The sequence below is a fragment of the Arachis duranensis genome, chromosome 4 (assembly GCF_000817695.3).
Source record: "Arachis duranensis cultivar V14167 chromosome 4, aradu.V14167.gnm2.J7QH, whole genome shotgun sequence".
Taxonomy (NCBI): domain Eukaryota; kingdom Viridiplantae; phylum Streptophyta; class Magnoliopsida; order Fabales; family Fabaceae; genus Arachis; species Arachis duranensis.
Window position 1 is genome coordinate 116,108,746 of NC_029775.3, and position 19,927 is coordinate 116,128,672.

General features: G+C 31.7%; 2 protein-coding genes across 2 annotated transcripts; both read left to right on the forward strand.

The window, feature by feature from the left end:
- Window positions 1-13,812: 13,812 nt before the first annotated feature.
- LOC107486289 (zinc finger BED domain-containing protein DAYSLEEPER-like) lies at window positions 13,813-15,026 on the forward strand. The gene is made up of 3 exons (XM_016106837.1): window positions 13,813-14,499; window positions 14,557-14,707; window positions 14,872-15,026. The coding sequence occupies exons 1-3, from the start codon at window positions 13,813-13,815 to the stop codon at window positions 15,024-15,026; spliced, it is 993 nt and encodes a 330-aa protein (XP_015962323.1).
- A 15-nt stretch (window positions 15,027-15,041) lies between these two features.
- On the forward strand, window positions 15,042-15,986 carry LOC107486288 (zinc finger BED domain-containing protein RICESLEEPER 2-like). Its single transcript, XM_016106836.1, has one exon. The coding sequence runs from the start codon at window positions 15,042-15,044 to the stop codon at window positions 15,984-15,986; it is 945 nt and encodes a 314-aa protein (XP_015962322.1).
- The last annotated feature ends 3,941 nt before the right edge of the window (window positions 15,987-19,927 follow it).

A 19,927-nucleotide genomic window follows, 5' to 3' on the forward strand; every position in this document is an offset into this window, starting at 1 on the left:
TATTTATTAAAATATATAATTTATAAATTATTTATTAATTTATAACATATTAATCTATTTAATTTATTGTATAAACAAAATAATTATAAATATATCTTATTTATACTGCAAAATTATATACATTATTTCTGAACGGTTTGTGAAAACAAATATCACAGTTTCAAATTTCAATCTCTAGTGAAAGGTTTTCGTTCTTCAATCAATTTAATCAAAATAATTTAAAAATTTTGTTCAAAAATAATATATATAATTTTACAATATAAATGAGATACATTTATAATTATTTTATTTATAATGTAAACGAAATGGATCAATATATATAATGTAAATGAGTAAATACATTATAAATTATATATATTTTTAAATAAAATAATTAAATTATTTATTTATAAAAAAATCCAATTAGATGTGGAATGCACAATAAATAATTATCAGGAAAGCAGGTGTCTCTCTTTACTAAAAATAATGTGTCAAGTTTTGCCAATCTTATCTCTTTCTGCTTTGAATTACACTGCAAGTTTTTATCTCTCTATTATTATGATTATCATCATGATCATGTGCAATGTCCCACTTTCTTACAAAATCATTAACAGCTATCCCAATCTTCCATCTTTGCCTATACCCCAGCACTGTTCCATTTTGGTGAACCCATTTTTCTACTTCTGGCAACTAGCTACCTAGCTAACTAATCTTTTTATATAACCTTTAATTTCCCTTTTAACCCAACTAAATCCAACTCTTTAATTTCTAGTCACAACTCAGCTAGCTCGTTAGATTCTAATTAATTAAGGTTCACTTTTTTGGCATCTTCTGATCACTTTTCTACCACATTGATTATGCCAACAAATTTTCTATGTATTCTTAAAAAAATTGTAATATTATTTAAATACAAGGAGTTAACTTTTGATTAATTAATATTAATTAATTTTTTATTATAATATTATTTTTTAAACTCTTATATTATGAAGAATTTAGGATTTAAAATTTAGAGTTCAAAATTTAAGATAAAAGAGTATATAATTTAAAAAATTAGTTGATATTAATTAAAAAAATATTAACTTCTTAAATCTTAATTGAACTATGATATATCATATATGTGTGGAATCTATTATTGTGTAGAATTTAATTATAAAAAATTTCCAACCAAAATAAAGAATGACAAGATTATTTTATTATGAAATAGGAATAATTAAGGGGAGTTGGGTGAAATTTGTGCTTGATTAATTAAATCCCTATATTAAAAACATAATGAAGTATGAAGCAACCCTAATTAATAAGTATGGGATTGGTGGCCCTATGATGTCAATTCAAAGTTGTAACATACACAATAAACCATCCTTATTAATAATATGCCCTCTGACATTTCTACCTAATAGTCCCTTTCATACTGAGCAAGTTTCAGAAAGTTGGAGTTAAAACCAGCTCAATATGAAAATTGTGCTTCACATATTACAGCTATATTAGTGATGAGATGAACAAAGCATTATTTATTTATTATTTATTTATTTAACAAATAAACAAGTGCTCCTTTTGACTGGCCCTACATGCCTCTTTTGGCCACTGCATCCGTTTGTGAAAACAAATACCAGAGTTTCAAATTTCAATCTCTAGAGAAAGGTTTTCATTTTTCAATCAATTTAATCAAAATTGATTAATAACATATAATAATAATTATAATAAATAAATAATGTAATGTCAATTCCACAACTGGCAATTTTGTTCTCTTGTTTCCCATCATTAATACAAAGGTTACTCATTAGGAGATGCTATATATATGTTATATATGCATTAGCAATATTTTGATTGTTATGTCTTAACCACCTGAATTATTTGATCAAGTAGAACACATGCACCACCTTCTAATAATCAATGCATTGATAAACTCATCATACCTTTCTTGGGATCCTCTAATTTGTATGTACTTTCAATATATAATAGAAAAATTACCTTATACAAGTACAGTATATAAATGTAGATTTGATTTAATTTCTAAAATCAAGCTTATTGAAATTAGCTAGCATTTGGTTCCCATCAACAGCATAAAGTAAAAATTCCAAACTAGTGTGTTTGTGTTTTTGATGAAGAATGCTTTAATATTTTGGTCCAAGTCCAACTCCTAGGATAAGGCATAGTGTCCAGAACTGGAAAAATTGCTTGAATTGGTTACATATTAAATTCAGAATGGTATGTTTCTCCATATTCATCATGAGTCAGAGCCATCAATGGAGATTGATGGAAAATGAAAAAGCACACAATTAGATTCTATACATTTGTTTTCAATTATACACCAAGCACTTTTGATATTTGTATGAAAATACAGTTGTTATTAAATAATTATGTATTTAATTTTTTTTAATTAACAAAACAAAAAATATGTGTTGTTAAAAAAATACTAATATCAAAATGGTGTTTACATAAAGGATATATGTGTAGCGACTTTTTTTTTATTTTTTTTCGGGTTTGCTGGGCCCCAACCCAACTACCACGGGTGAAACTGAGCAAAATGTGTACAATTGCATGGCAGTTGGCCCAATTAAGCCCAAAATGAAACAACACAGTGTATAGGTGGCCCATTATTCATTAGGTAAAGTGCTGAAAAGGTCAAGTTCCATGACCAGCCTTTTTATGTTTCTTTTCTCCAACTATGTTTCTTTTCTCGGACTAAGTTGGGTTGGTCTAAGTTAGCTTACTAGTATATTTAATCAAATGTTAGAAGTTCGAATTTTATTTTGTGCATGCGCCATACAATAATCTATTGGCTAAGACGGATTAGTCCTTGACCTACCGAGTTTGAAAATACAAAAAAAAGAATGAATTTGTGATGTTATAATGTCTAAAATTAAAAGTTGTCTAATTTATCTGAAAAAAAAATTGTGAGATAGGTCTCCTGATGAAAACTTTTTGGTTTGAACACAAAATATCAGAAATAGTTACATGCACCTTTTATTTTTTTTCAAGTACGTACACTTATGAAGTCCTAGATTCTTTACAACAATTTATAAAATAGACTCCATGATTAAGATAAATGAAACTGTAGATCCATTATATAAAGTGAGATCCTGATTTTTATTTCAGTGATATACCCCACTACAATTTTAGATCCATTTTATTTTTAGTTGATGATAATAGAAAAGCTATCTTACCTCAGTTAGTTTTGTATTTGTAATTTTCGTTTTTTTTATCAAGTAGATTGGATAATTTCCAATCTTAATTATCTCAATACACTATACATTCACTCACACAATATTAAAAAATTTATATTTAACATTTAGTGCACACACTAAAGTTTAAATTCAGATACAGTATATTAACTATTAAGAGATATATGATTTAACCAGTTGAGCTAAGCCTCAGTTGCAGTGTATCATTTTTTTATACAAACCAAATGACAAAAAGTGTTGACAGAAGACACTCTCAAGTCTTCCCCGGTCCACTGGGCTTCTCGCCTTCCAACATGATGGGCCTACCATTTTTTTATAAAAATATCATTGTATATTGTAGGAGCTATTAATCAAGCCCATAAACCAAGGTCCAATAACGGTATCTTTTTAAGGAGTGCATAAAGTTTAGTTGGCAAGTGAACCCAAAAGAAAAAGGTTTAATTAATTTATGGAAGAAAAAGGTATGTCTTGCAACAAGCACACCCAAGTTTGAAACTTAGCAATGTGAAAAGTAATTTTTACACTGATGTAATGTTACGTAATTAAATACACGTGTAAAATTATTTTAAACGTACAATACATTAAAATTAAATGTGATATTTGTATAGACAAAAATTAAGTATACGCATGATCCAGCAGTAGAAATGAAATATTAATACGTTAAAGTTAGGACTATATCAAAATTGGAAAGTGCCAAAATAGGTATCGACATAATACACGAGAAACTTGATGTACAAAAATAAACGAAGGAGGAGAACACAAACTACATCACATATCAAGTAATTTTTAATGAGGAAACCTTGTGGAGGTTGAAAACCTTTGCCAACATGGGGTGTGCAATTACTTTGCATGTTGAACTATGATGATGTGAATAAAATAAATAAATAAATGAATAATCATTACTTTTAGATCGGAAATTTAGGAAAAAGATATGAATCATTGTGATTGAAAAGGAAACAGAGTTGGCCATGTGAGATATGAGGCAAGCCCACATGATGCACCATGAATAATGCAATTGGATTGCAGCTAAGCTATTTGCACTTTGGTACACTTTTAGTACTTTCCTTTCCCTCTCTAGTTAGTGCAATATGCATTTATCAATCAATTTCTCACTCAACACAATCCCTTCAACAAATTTATTTCTCTACTACCAACTTTACTTATTATTGCATATTTTAAATCTTACCTATAAATAGTTCATGTCTACAATATTAACTCTACATGTGATATAGTACATTAGTCCACAACTTGAGTCCCTTTTTTTTTTCCTATATATCTATATCTATACCAGTATCTTGTGCTACTATTATAGGTGTATAACTTCTATTTGAAAATGTAACGATTAACCTAACAATTATTATAGAATAAATATAGAGAATCACTTTTTAATTTTTTAATTATAAAATTATTCTTTTAATCGATATTTTTTGAAAGATCTAGAATTAGAATTTAGGATTCAAAATTTATGGTTTAAGATTTATTTAGAATTTAAAATTATGAAATGACTAATATTGATTAAAAAGAAGTTGACTCTTTAGTTGAATTAACTTATATATATATATATATAACAGATCAATTTTTTATTTATGTTAGGGTTAGTAAGATTAGGTTAGTGTGATGAAGAAATCAAATGGGATATATGAGGTTACAAGTTTTGGACTTAATTATTAAGGATCTACTGACCAAAAAATTTCATCTTATTCTTTAAACTTTGTTTGATTGGAAGGAAAAAAAATTGAGAAAAAAGGTAAGAAGAAAAAAAAATTTTGAGTGAATTTTTATTTTTTTTAAATATATTTGATTGAAAGAAAAATAATAATATTGGAGAAAAAATTTTGATAAATTCAATAAAAATTTTTATATTATTTAACTTTTTTTCTTTAATTAAATAATAAAAGATAATCATTTTCTATCAAATCATTTACGCCTTTTGAAAAAAAAAAACCACTTATTTACACATATATATGTATGAACCCAAAATGGTAGTTAGAATAAGTCCTTTCTTAAAAGCTGCATGAGCACCGCCATATAAACCTTCTTCCTCGTGTGAACTTACTATAATTCATGGATGCAAATAATGCATTACCCTGAATTGAAGAAGGGAGGAACCACCCTCTATCATTGTTTTTATTAGTGTGATTAGTATCTAGTTTTCATTTCATGTGGGTTGCACATGTTGTCTGGTCTAATTATTGCTTCTATTATACCTATATACGGATCCATATCCCAATTGTTGGAGAAACTTGGAATTATTCATACATAAATATCAACTTGAACCATATTAATAATTGTTTTTTATATATATACAATAGGTTCCTTTTATCCAATGGCCCACAACTAGCTTAAGATGGAACATAAAAATGTGCATGACAGTTTAAAAGCAGGGTCAAATTATTTGTCACCATGCCTCATGTTGTGTAGACACAACTAAAGAGTTTATTTTTAATGTGTTTATTGTTATTTGATCCAGAATTTCAGATCACATCCAGCTAGAAATAGAGACAGTTGTTAGATATATTATGTGATGAATATAAGATAATTCTTTAATTATTAATTTATTATTATTAGTTTCAAAAGAATCTTCTATTCCGGGATAGAAACTATAGAAATATTTTACTTAGATAATTTTAGCAAGCGAAATCGAGTTAAAGTTAGGGTTAATGATATAATTAGTAATTAAATATATTTTAGCAGTTGAAAACTTGATTAAAGGGCAAAAAAAGCAACTAGCAGTGATAAAATAGCATTATTTGTAAGATGAATATTATTAGTAAAAAAGAAAAATGTTATTTATTCTTTAAAATTCAGTCTTTTCAAGAAATTATAAAAATTATTTATTTTTTATTTTTTTAAAATTAAATAAAAATAATATTTAAAAGATACATATTTACATTGAATAATTAAAAGGTTAAAACTTTCTGATGTGTTATATTTTTTCTTTTTTCTGCCCATGAATGTGACCTTGGGAAGTAACAAATTTTTTTTATTTTTGAATTATGAAAAATCACATTGGCTTGATATCATTTTTTCTCTCCTTATTGTTGATTACAAAAATTTGACTTAAAAATAGAAGAAACTATTGTACTCCTTTCATTGTTTGCTTTGCTAAAATTATTTTTTTGGCCTTCCATCACTGTTTTCGTACAATATTCTATCTACTAGTAATGTCGTTCCATTACCATTTTTACGCAATATTTTATCTGTCAGAAGTACTGGTCTTCCACTATCATTTTTACGCAATGTTTCATTTGACAGAAGTAATGACCCCACACCACAATTTTCACACAATATTCTATCTAAACTAATTGCTGTATATGTATTTTTTAATCATTTTACCACTTTATTTTTATCATTACATTTGTATTTAACATCATGTGTGGTACGAAATCTCAGTTTCAATTCTATTTTTTTCATATGTGGTTTTATTTTTATATAGCTTGCTATTCTTTTTATTATTGTTACAGCAAGTTCTTAACCCAATAAAAAAAGGGAATTCTAGTAAAAATAGCAAGAAAACATACATGACACATATTTCACATTTGTTTTTGACACCAAATACTAACTACACAAAAAATTTTTAGTATTACCATCAAGATTACTGTGAATTAGAATTGTATTACTATTCACCACGTATAAAAACACCCTTATTCACTTGTAATAATTCTAGGGTAATTCTCTTATTTTGCAATATCTCTCCATTTTTTTTATGTAACTCTTAATGTAGGAAATGTTTGTTTATTTATTTTTTATGTTCTTTTTCAATAAATTCATGAAAGTGGTAAGTTCGGTAAAAAATTTAAAATTAATTGGAATGAACAAAATACTATATTATATTCATGAAAATATGTAAAGAAGAGATGGTGGTTAAAAATGATATTTTTTTGAGTTATTTATCCAAACACTACAGCTTTAAAATAAGTACTTCTATAACTAAAAATTCAAATACAAAATAACTTATTTATAAGTTGCTATTAATAAAAGTCCTTATATTTTAGACTTTTTTTTTAAAAGAACTTATTTAAGTTGTTTATCCAAGATGAGCCTTAAGCTGAGATGCTTACAGTCATTAACAAATTAGTTAGAAAGTTAGTTAGTTAATAGAATTATATCCAGTTTGGGTAAACAACTTAATTAAGTTACTTTTGAAAAAATAGTTTAAACAATAAATGACTATATTAAAAGTAACTTATAAATAAGTTATTTTGTGTTTGAATTTTTAGTTCTAAAAGTGCTTAGGATCCGTTTGGGAACCTCCAAAAGCTACTTTTTTTTAGCTTTTGACTTATAAAAAGTTACATTAATAGCGTTTGGTATAATTTTTTAGATAAACTTTTAACTTTTTAAAAAGTTATTTTAGAGTTTTTGAAGAAGTTAAAAAATGTGACTTCTCCTATTTTCAAAAACTATTTTATCACTCCTATTTAATGCACAACTTTAAAAAAAGAACTTCTATAATAACTTTCCAAACATAAAATAACTTATTTAAAAGTTGTTACTAATAAAAGTCCTTATATTTTAAGCTCATTTTTCAAAAGAACTTATTTAAAAAGTTTAGCCAAACTGAACCTTATTTTATTGAAATATGGTAAAAAGTAGCAGTCATATGAGAGAAGTCATTTTTTTAACTTCTCTATAAACTTCTAAATAGCTTCTTAGAAAGTCGCAATTTAGTTTTGAAAATTGCACCAGACATTAATACTACTACTTTTCATAAGTCAAAATCTCAAAAAAAGTTACTTTTAAAATTTGCCAAACGAGCCCTTATTTAGTTTTAGCGGAAAAATTAGTTGTCAGATAGTTACTATATATACATGTGTAAGCTAGTGTAGTAAGTGTGATTCATCATTCTTACAATGAGAAGATAATTTTCACTTATGTGTAAGCTAGTGTAATATGTGTAATGTACATGAGAGTTCCACCAGGCTTAAGTATCTCGGATCCTTACCTGGTTTGCAAGTTGGATCATTTTCTCGATGGCTTGAAGCAAGCCAATCGTCAATGGAACACAAAGTTAAGCTCAGTGTTGATCTCTTGTGGCTACACCTAGTCCAAATTATTTACCAAAGCTGTTGACTCGAATTTCACTTATATTTTAGTGTATGTTGAAGATTTGATTTTGGCTGGGACTAACTTAAAGAAAATCTCTTTTATTAAACAACATCTACATGAACTTTTTAATATCAAAGACATAGGTGAATTAAAGTATTTTTTGGATCTCGAAGTTGTGAGAAGAAATAAAGGAATTGCAGTCTGTCAAAAGAAGTATTGTCTTGATTTGCTTGAAGAATTCGGAATGCTGGGAGCCAAGCTCGTCACAACTCTGACAGATTACTCAATGCAGTTGTCCAAATTTTCAGGGACAATCCTTTAATCCAATTCAAAATATAGAAGGCTGATTGAAAAATTCCTCTATTTGACAAACACTCAACCATAGATTAGTTTTGTTGTTGGCAAGTTGAGCCAATTCCTTGACAGTGTCATAGATAAGCACTTTGAAACAGGATTAAGAGTGCTTCGATTCTTGAAAGGAGCACTAGGGTTAGGACTTTTCTTCTCTGCCAATTCAGATCTTCATCCTTCAGGCTTTGCAAATAGTGACTGGGCAGCCTGCCCTGGTTCCAGACGCTCTACATCTGGCTACTACTTCTTCTTAGAAACTTTCTTAGTGACTTGGAAGAGCAAAAAATAACATACTATGGTCCGTTCTTCTTGTGAAGCCGAGTATCGTGCTTTAGCAGCGGCTACATGTGAAGCTCAATGGCTAACATTCATGCTCAGGGAATTGAGGGTTGAACAAACCAGACCTATCACAATCTATTGCGACAACCAATCTGCTTTTCACATTATAGCTAATACCATTTTCCATGAGAGAACTAAATACATTGAAGCAGATTGTCATGTAGTTAGAGATGAATGACAAGAAAAGGTTACCGAATTGCTACCTATTTCTACCAAGAAGCAAATGGCAGACATCCTCACCAAGCTTTTGGCTCCAACTCCTTTTGATAACTGTCATTCCAAGTTAGGATTATTCGATTTGTACACTCCCAACTTGAGGGGGGTTGTGACTTAAGCTGAGATGCTTACAATCATTAATTTAACAAATTAGTTAGAGAGTTTGTTAGTTAACAGTTGGTTAGTTTTGGTGAAAAAATTAGTTGTCAGATAGTTACTATATATACATGTGTAAGCTAGTGTAATAAGGTGATTCATTATTCTTACAATGAGAAGATAATTTTCACTTCTCTGCTACTTTCTATCTCTCTGTCATTCTCTTTATTCTTGTATTCTCTGTAACATCCTACCATACAAAGCCTTACGCTAAAGTTGTAAATCAGAGGTGGTGAGGCATTACGACGCCTAAAAGCAAAATACATACATATATTTGAAAGATAATAATATAGCTAGGAGCCTGTGAAGAAAGATGACATAACAAAAATTGCATCACACTCGAAACGTTGAAGATAACAATAGCCGGTATACATACACAAAAGAAATATATATAAGATTCAAAAGGAGATACATAGGAAGTACTAGTCTCGACCCGCGAAGACAATGCCTGCTAGAATGTATAATACATCCCAGAAGTACACAAAAGACAATCTGTTTCTCCATAAATCAACCTCTAATAGAAATATACAAAAGTGTGTTCAAAAGTGGAGAACATAACTACTCTAGGTACAAAATACAAATCCAAAATAGAGTCTTCGGTTCCAAGAAAAACCAGCACACTCAATGAGGTGCATCACATCCTATATCTGAAAATAAACAATTTCACAATAGAGTGAGAACCCGAAGATTCCCAGTAGGATAATAATTCCAAATAAAGATTATGTAAAACGATATGAATATGCTAGGCGATCCTAAACTCCCAATTGCACAAGGTTCAAGTCTAGGGTCCTTTCTAAACCAAACAGTGTAAACAGAGCTAAATCTCAGCTATATAGTGATTTTAAGTCTTCAACTCTTCTCAATACAGGTCAACAGTTCTCTCAGTATCACAATGGTTCAATTTTAGTAATTTAGTGTTCAATAATTTGTTTAGTAGTAGTAACAAGCACAAGTAGAGAGATTCATACACAAACAAAGGCAATTACAACAAATAGAGTAAATAGCAGTTAATCAGAAATAAACACATAAGCAATCCAAATACAATGAGCATACTCAAACAATGTCACATAGATACAGATGATGCATACTTGTCCTACTTGCCATGAGCTCACGTGTTAGTTATTATGCTATGCTTGACACAAAATCCGGTTGATACCCCGAATCAGTCTCTCGGTGTGGATCCCCGAGAGAAATTATAAATCATGGTACCAATATCTCAATGGAAAGTGTCTTCTCACTTTATAAACGTGTCAAACAATGGAGAGTGCCATCTCACATCAACAGAGTGTGTTGTCGCACCTTTCATCCAAGAGAACATAGGTGTTATGTGTTGCCATCTACTCGTCACACTGCAACCACGAAACAAGCAGGATGGAACTTTCGTCCTTGTCCGGTGCAGGTACCAAGGCAAAATCAATTCAATACGCAAGTGGGATAACACCCAGATCTTGTCACAAACAAATATTCAATAAGTGCACAAGCGGGATATCACCCAAACCTTGCCAATCCATCTATTTAGGCCACAATTAATCATTATCAGTATCTTTTAGTGATTTCATAAGTAATTTAACTTATTAACTTCAGTGAGTTATCCATTTCATCAATTTAAATTCATAAACCCCCAATCATATATTGATTTTCCAATTTCTTTAACATGTGAGCGCGATGGAACCTCCGTCCTCACTGCGGGTGGGATAAAACCACCATCCCCGCAATATCTCCTCCGGTTAACTAAGTGTTTAATCCAAGAATAATGAAATTTAGTTTATTGGACTTAGCCACACCCTATTCAGGGATTAAAAATGAGTTATCAAACTTAATTTAAGGGTTACATGAATTTAAAAGCATGTCGAGAAGGCCAAACAGTCAAAAATAAGGTTTCTTCAAGAAAGCAGGACTTGTGCGTACGCACCATGTCGTGCGTAAGCACGACTTGCAAAAACTCCTGATTGTGCATACGCACGAGCATTTTCACCGGTTCTGTGTAGTGCGCACGTACCAAACTGTGCATGGGTACGCATACCAAAATTTCTGGTTTTCTGCAGAATCTCTATTTTCAGATTTTTATATCAGTTTTCACTCGTTCATAACTTCCTCTATAAAATTTCTTTTTTCTTCCGTTCTTATACTGTTTTAGAGCTCTTTTCACTAGCTTTAACTTAAGATAGATTTCATACAAATCCAACTTTCGAGCGCCAAGTTATCAAAATTCTATTTTTTATCAACTTTACCAAATTTTACCAAAAACTCAACCCAATTCAATTTCAAACCACTCTAAAGCTATTTCTAAACATTATCAATACTTACTTATCAATCTCTATCCATTCCCTATGCAAACGAGCTTCACCACAATCAATCAAATTTCCAAAGTTTCCATCAACAAACCAATACCAACAATCTAATCATTCAACCAATCCACAACACAACAATGATCCAACTTACCATCACTTACCGAATAGGAGATGCCTCACTCTATCATAGCATCAGGCCAAGATTTTCACACCATAACACTCGTTACTAATTCATTCATATCACAACATTCATATCCAATTCACACAATCATGTTAAACTACAGTCCATCATTAACATACATCATTTAACGCTATTCTAGGGCAATTAACCTAGGTTTTCACATAGCGTTACACAATGTCTATCCAAAATTATGACTCGTACCTTCGTTGATGGTGGTCTTAACTTAAAAAAACTCTTCTCCGGTAATTTCAATGTCCATCGGTTCAAGCCCACCAAATTCCTCACCAATGTGATCCTTGACTCAATTTCGAATCGGATTTACACCAAGATAATCCAATCTGCATCAATATAAGCCAACCCAATCTTATTCAATCTAACCACATTTAATTTTCACAACATTCACACTAGGTTCATAACTCAAATTTGGGAAAAATAAAGAGAAAAGGTCCTTTACCTTATTTCTCGTAGTCTTGGGTCAAAATCTCGCTAGAACTTAAGATTGAGTCTCCCCTAAATGTTGAAAAATCGAATTTCCTTAATACCCAAACTAAAAATGCAAAATTGAAGAGAAATGGAGAATGGGGCAAGAATCTTGAAGTTTCTTACCACAATAATTAGATAAAATTGAAGAGCGTGACAAGAGCAATGCGTGACCGCAAACGACTCGTCAATCGGAACTACGATTTAGAAGTTACGAGCAATTGAAGATGATGATGATGAAGATGATGATGATTTTCTACTCGTATGGATTCGTTGATGGCCAATAGTCCATCTTGAGTGGGGGGAGGAGGGGGGTGCTTGGCTCGTCCACCATATGTTGTGACCTGCAAAAAGATGGTGACAATAGAGTATAAGAGATGAGAGTGGGGTTAGTTTTAAAAATTCGACCCCACGATGGGCGCCAAATATTCTTGTGTGAGTAACCGGCTCCAAGGTATAACTCGTCTTGCTCCTCAGACTGGATGAGATATACGTCGACTCTTCTACGAATGGCAGAAGTGGCCACCTGCAAAGGCACTCCAATGCTCAAGTTAGAGAGAGTGTAAGGTGGTAGATATGATATTCAAAGTGAATAGCTTACCTTTTTCGTCTCGGGAGTTTGTGTATTATATAGCTGTTTGTGTTGGGAATAGTTTTTTGATATTCTCGAAAGTGCTAAGGATGTTATCCTAATTATGTTGTGACTATCTCTGAGTGAGAGTTGATTGTGTAGAATAAGTTCATTAGGAGGGTTTGACCATGTGTTTTACTTTGATTCCATGTGGTTTGTTATGCACGTTTACTATAGTTCTGGTTTATAAGTAGGCTCAGGTTGGGTTTATAAGTAACGGATCACAGCCCTCAGGCTTGACCTGCAATATTTTCCAATAAGACAGGTTGAGCTTTTTGTCATGCTGACCTATAAATCGGTTATCTGGAGATGAGGGTAGCCCCCAAGCTCAATTTGTTTTGGATGAAAATTTTGTCAATTTGTAATATTGTTAAATTATATATACACATTAAAGTAATAATATATAATTTTATATATATATTTTGATTTATTCGTTTGTCTATACAAAAAAATTGTGAGTTCGCAAAATGATTTTTTTATCAAGTTCCTAGTTTCTATTTTTTAGGGAACAGAAAATATAATTAATTATACGGATACTCATTTAGATTTTTAATAAATTAGAAACCAAAAGACAAAGAAACCTAAAGGGATAAAAATAATGAAATATAGTGTGGCGGTATAGAGCACCTTTGTATTCACAAATCATAATGGTCATTGGTCAATGATAATGAACAAAGAGAGCCCGAGAGGAACAGGAAGAGTTTTTCCCAAAAGAAAATCTCTTGAAAAATTTGATTTACTTCTTTCTCTTAAATAGCAAATTGGTTTGTTCATCGATCTACTTTGAAAAATTCAATTGCTTTGAAGTCTGATCTTTTTTTTTCTGGGAGTCAATTATCAAGTAAGTTATATTTTTTATGTTCTTTCAATTTTTTTTCTCTTTTTGTTGATTTTTTTAATCTTTAGAGTTCTTTTTTATTGATTGTTCAACACATTTATTTTTTTACTAACAGTATCATGGAAAATTCTGAACTTGAAAATCAATTGTTAGTGTCTGTTTCAAATGAAAACGGAAATAATATACAAAATGAAGAACTACTTCTTCCTATTGATGGAATATCATCACCAGAAATACAAGTGGAACTTGAAGCAGAAGCATTAGACAACAATGAAGGAGAAAATCAAAGTGGAGAAGATAAAGAGGTAGAAGACAATGAAGATAAGGGTGTTATTCACAAAAATAAAAGGAAGAAAACCTTCTTTGTCTGGCAACATTTTAAAGAAGTGAAATCGTCTAATGGGGTTGTGAAGAATCAATGTGTTAATTGCAAAAGAAAATATGCTATAACTTACTCAAAAGCTACAAGTCAATTGAATAGGCATTTGAAGAACAATTATCCTGGCTACAGAAAAATGGTGTTGGCAAAACAAAAAAAATTGAACTTCCCTCAAAGCGATTCAGCAGGGCATCCAAATTTCATTGGTCATATGTTAGTAACTCCTGGTAGAAAGTATGATCATGCAAGACAAAGAGAAGAAACTGCACATTGGTTAATGATGCACGAGCATTCATTCAGCATTGTTGAAGAATTTGGTTTTTCATTGATGATGAAGTGCAATAATACAACTTATGAGAAGATTGGTAGAAAAACGTTGAAAAGTGATTGTCTCAAAGTATATGAAGCTGAAAAGAAGAAGTTAAAGGCAAGTTTAAAAGATGTGAGTAAAATCAGTTTAACTACTGATTTGTGAAAATCACAGAACCAGAAAATTGAGTATATGGTTATCACAGGTCATTATATTGATACAAATTGGATACTGCAAAAACGAGTTCTTAGTTTTGTTTATGTCCCTCCACCTCGACGTGGTGTTGATATTGCAGATGCCATTTTCAAATGTCTTATTGAATGGGGTATCGAATCAAGATTTATTATATATCTGTAGATAATGCATCCTATAATGACTCATGCTTAAGGACATTGAAGGACATGATTTCAAGGCATAGAAAATTACTTTGTGGAGGAAAGTTATTTCATGTGTGATGTTGTGCACACATCTTAAACTTACTTGTTCAAGATGGATTGGAGGAAATAGCAGGAACAATTGAAAATATACGTGAGAATGTGAAGTTTATCAATCAGTCTGAGGCAAGGTTGCGTACATTCTCCGAGATTGTTCAACAATTGCAACTTCCTGGGAGAAAATTGATTCTTGACTGTCCTACACGATAAAATTCAACTTATCAAATGATATTTACAGCATTGCACTTTAAAGAAGTCTTCCCTCGATTCCAAGATCGTGAGCCAAATTATAGATATCTTCCTGACCACGAAGAATGGGATAAAGTTGAAAAAATAGCTGAAGTTCTACAAGTGATCAATTGTGCAACCAATATCATATCTGGAAGTGAATATCCTACTGCCAACCTTTATCTTACTGAGGTATTTCGCATTAAATTAATTTTGGATGAAGCTGTTAATAGTGGACCTTTTTTCATCAAGGAAATGGCTGCCAAAATGAAACTAAAGTTTAATAAATATTGGAGTGAATGTAACCTTCTCATGGCTATTGCTACTGTTTTGGATCCCAGATGCAAATTGACAGGTCTTAAAATGTGCTTTCAGCAGATATATGGGCAAGAAGCTACAAGAAATATGACATTGGTGCATCAAATCATGACAGAAATGTATCAAGAGTATGTCATTCTATCCAACGAGCAAGAAGGATCAACTTCACTGAGTGCAAGTGGTGAAAGTAGTATCAACTCTACAATGCAAAGTTCAAATTTCTCACAAACTGGGTGGTCAATAATGATAAATTTTGTAAAGAATGAAGAAGCAGTTTCAGCTTTAAAATCTGAATTAGAGACTTACTTGGATGAACCAAAATATTTTCAAAGAGAACATGATATAACTAGCTTCAGTGCTTTAGAATGGTGGAAGGTAAATCGTGGAAAATATAGGATATTATCTAGAATGGCAGCTGATGTTCTTGCTATTCCAATCTCAACTGTGGTTTCAGAGTCAACTTTTAGTGCTGGTGGAAGGGTAATTGATACGTTTCGATCCTCACTAAGTCCGACTACAGTTGAAGCTTTAATTTGTGGAGGAGATTGGCTTCGAGTTTTTTATGGCCTAAGAAACAAGTCTAAGGTTGAAGATAGCTCTGTGGAGATTACATTAACAATTTAAGTTGTCAAATAAATATTCAAAACTTGATAGCTGATAGCTATAAGATGTAATGTTTTAAGTTTGTTAAATATATGGATGCATTGTTTTTTATTTTGTTATATTAAAATTATAATTTTTTATATAGAACTATAGGTTATGTTCCAGTTATTTGAGCCAGCTGGTGAGCTTGAGCCAGCTCGTGAGCTTTCCGTGAGCTGAGCTTGAGCTTAAGAAATAGGCTCGATTGTTAATGAGTCGAGCCGTGAGCCAAGCTCAATTTTTGTGAGACGAGCTTGAGCTTTGTCTGACTCGGCTCACTTCCAGCCCGTACCTGTTCCGCTTTTCCTCTTCTCTATTAAGGTTAGGCCTTTCTACCTTTTGGATTTGCCAGAGCTCCTCTATTTTGATCTGGTTTGTTGCCTTTTCACGAAATTCAGCCAATGTCTTTGGCTTCGTAACAACTATAGTCTCCTGAAATTTTTCAGGACGGAATCCACTCTTCAAGGCATGCAAGTGCACTTCTGGGTTTAGGTTAGGTATCTCCACGGTTGCCTTGGCGAACCTCGTCATGTAGTCTTTGGGACTTTCATGTTGTCCCTGCTTTATGGTGCTGAGGTATTATGAATCGTCCACATAGATTTTTAACGCAGCAAAGTTGTTTACAAAAAGGTCGGCTAACTCATCGAAACTTGATATAAAATCTGCAGGCAAATTGAAAAACCAGATCAAGGCAGCACCCATCTAAAAAGATAGAAAATGTACGATAGAGTATTGGGTTGGATGCACCGTTCATAAACATCATTGTGTAAAACTTGGTGACATGTATGCTGGGATCACCAATTCTTTCATAAGGTTTCAGTGTTATTAGTAAAGTGAAGTTTTAGGCATTTAAAAGTTCATGATGTCTTTTGAAAACGAATTAGTCCTTTTCACTGTTGACTTCGTGGATGTTGTTATTATAGGCTTCGTCTCTAACGTGTGCTCGTCTTAATCATCCTTATTCTCAGTGTTCTTGTGTTCCCCTCCCTTACTCTGGTTGTTTTGCTTTTGACGTAATAGGTCGGCCATCCTTTAATTTTCAACTCGTAAGGATTCGTTGATGGCCAATAGTTCAGCTTGAGAGGGGCGGAGGGGGTTGCTTGGCTCGTCAGCCATATGTTGTGACCTGCAAAAAGATGGTGACAATAGGATAGGAGAGATGAGAGCGGGGTTAATTTTAAAACTTCGGCCCCACAGTGGGCGCCAAATGTTCCTGTGTGAATAATCGGTTTTAAGATATAGCTCCTTCTGCTTCTCAAGCTGGATGAAATATACGTCGACTCTTTTAAGAACAACGACAGTGACATTGATGAATGAATTTTTACCGGTATAGAAATTATCAAGTAATCAATCGTAGTATAGTCTAAACCGACGCAAAATCCACCATCAAACAAATCTACAATCTATAATCGAGAGTATTAGTCCCGAGTCGTTCTTCCCTAGGAATGCTACAAGGATGCATGCTATTGGTTAAGTGGTCTTTTGTGGCTTGAAGAGTGTGGCATAAAAGTGCTAATAAAAGAAAACAACAATCAATCAATATTAAAAGCCTTGACCAAGGTTGAACATTGGAAGTTCCATCACTATAGCTTCCTTCAATTGTGATAACAAAGGAGTGTTGCTTTACTTAGTTAACCCCTAATCATAGAGGAAAGTCAAGTAAAAGTAACTAACTTGAGTCACAAGTCCTAGTCTTACCCTAGGGAAGTCTAGCTTTAGTGCACTCCAAGTCAATTAGCAATTCCCAATTCTTAATCAACAATTGACATCCATTATTCAAGTAAAGTGTCTCCAATGACCCAACCACTAGGCCAAGTAAGGGGATGCTACTCCATATCTAAAGTTGGCATTTTCTCAAACACTTGGAGAGCGAGAAAGAAAGACATAGAAAAATTGAGAAAAGATGTAGAATCAAAGTGATTCAACACAAGAGATTAACAACAATCAACAATGAACAACAATGAAAATGAGATCTTCAATGAATTAATAGAATCCAAAATAACAAAGTTAAATCTAAGATCTATGAGAATTGGACAATTACAAACACTAATTGAAATTAGAGAAGATGATCTACAACATGAACAAAGTAAAATGAGAGTTGCAATAGATCTCAACAAGGAATGGTTGAGAATTGAGAAAATGAAGATGAATCCTAGAGAGAGGTTGGAGTTTCTCTCTCTACAAATGTAACTAACTAAAAATATCTACAAAAAGATGTTAAATGAGTCTGTGGATGTGAATGTGTATCAATCCCCTTCAATCCTTAGCTCTTATGTGCATTTTGGCACCAAAGTTGGTTGCTAAAAACCTTCCAAAATCGCCAGGCACGTGTTGCAATAAAAGAATCACGTGCGGACTACGACGCGTGCGCGCACGGTACGCGTGCGCGTCCCTCGCTAATTCTGCGATGTGCGCCTTGTGCGCGTACGCGTGCTTGGCCGAGATCAATTCTTTGGCTTTTTGTGCTTCCCTCCACTTGCATGCTTCCTTCCTTGCTTCCTTTGATCCATGCCTAGCCTATTTCACCCTGAGATTACTAGCAAACACATCAAGGCATCTTATGGAATCAAGGATGAATTAAAATTATCAAATTAGAGGCTTAAAAGCATGTTTTTACACTTAGGCACAAATACGGGAGAGATTACAAAACCACGCCAATTCATAGGTTAAATGCGAGAAAAGATTATCAAAATACTCTAAATTCAATACAAGATAAACCCTAAAAATGGGGTTTATCAGACATCTGCAAAGACACTCCCAACATTTAAGCCAAAAAGAGTATACAATGATAGACAGAATATTCAGAATGAATAACGTATTTTTTTGTCTCAAAAATTTGTGTATTATATAGTTGTTTGTTTTGATAATATTTTTTTGATATTTTCAAAAATACTAAAGATGTTATTCTAATTATGTGGTAATTGTTTCTAAATGATAGTTGACTATGTATATAATAAATCCGTTAAAAGGATTTAACCATATATTTTACTTAAATTTTATGTGATTTGTTATGCATATTTACCATAGTTCAAGTTTATAAATAGGATCAGATTGGGTTTATAAGTAACGGATCAGAATATGACCCAAACTTAAATTTTACTACTAAATTTGTCGTTTAGACATGCATGCCAAGAATTTGGGTTGTGCTGATTAATTAATTCACGTTAGATTATGCTGAAAATTGAAAGTGGCCTGTCAAAGTGTGGATTTCCCTTATCCCAAGAAACCGAACTCTTCTGCACCAATCTGACCCTAACATTTATTCATTACACTGCTAAGGACCTATGCCAACAACTCTGAAATTTAATTAATTTCTGAAAACTACTTTTCGCTGCTTATGTGTGTAAAGGGTTAATTTCTGAAAGCTACCACTCCTATTCTCAGCTTAACTAAATTAACGGCCATTATTTTGATATCGTTTATTGGTTCATCCAAAAATTTCTAAAATCAGCAGTTAATAATTAACAATTACTACTAGTAGTATACATATTTTTTTTCCAGAAAATAATGTAAACTGAGTTGCAGGCTTGCGGGTTAGAAACAATCAAAACGAATACTTAATTTTAAATATTATTAAATAATTTAAAAAATTTCATTAGTATAAGAAATTAATTTTTAATTAGTTAGTATTAATAAACACTTTTTAATTATAAACATTTTCATTTTTTTAAATAATTTAAAACTTAAAATTTAGAATTTACTTAAATTTAATATTTAAAATATAAAATAAAATAATTTAAAAAATTAACTAATATATTATTTAAAAAATCATTTCCTTAATTGAATTCTTAATTAACAAATGTAATGAAAATATTAATGTAATAATTACTTGTCAATTGAAAACTTAGAATTTGTGCATGTGCATGTGCATGATTAAACAATGTACCCGGTGGTGCATTTTAGTAGGAACGGCGCAGCTTATT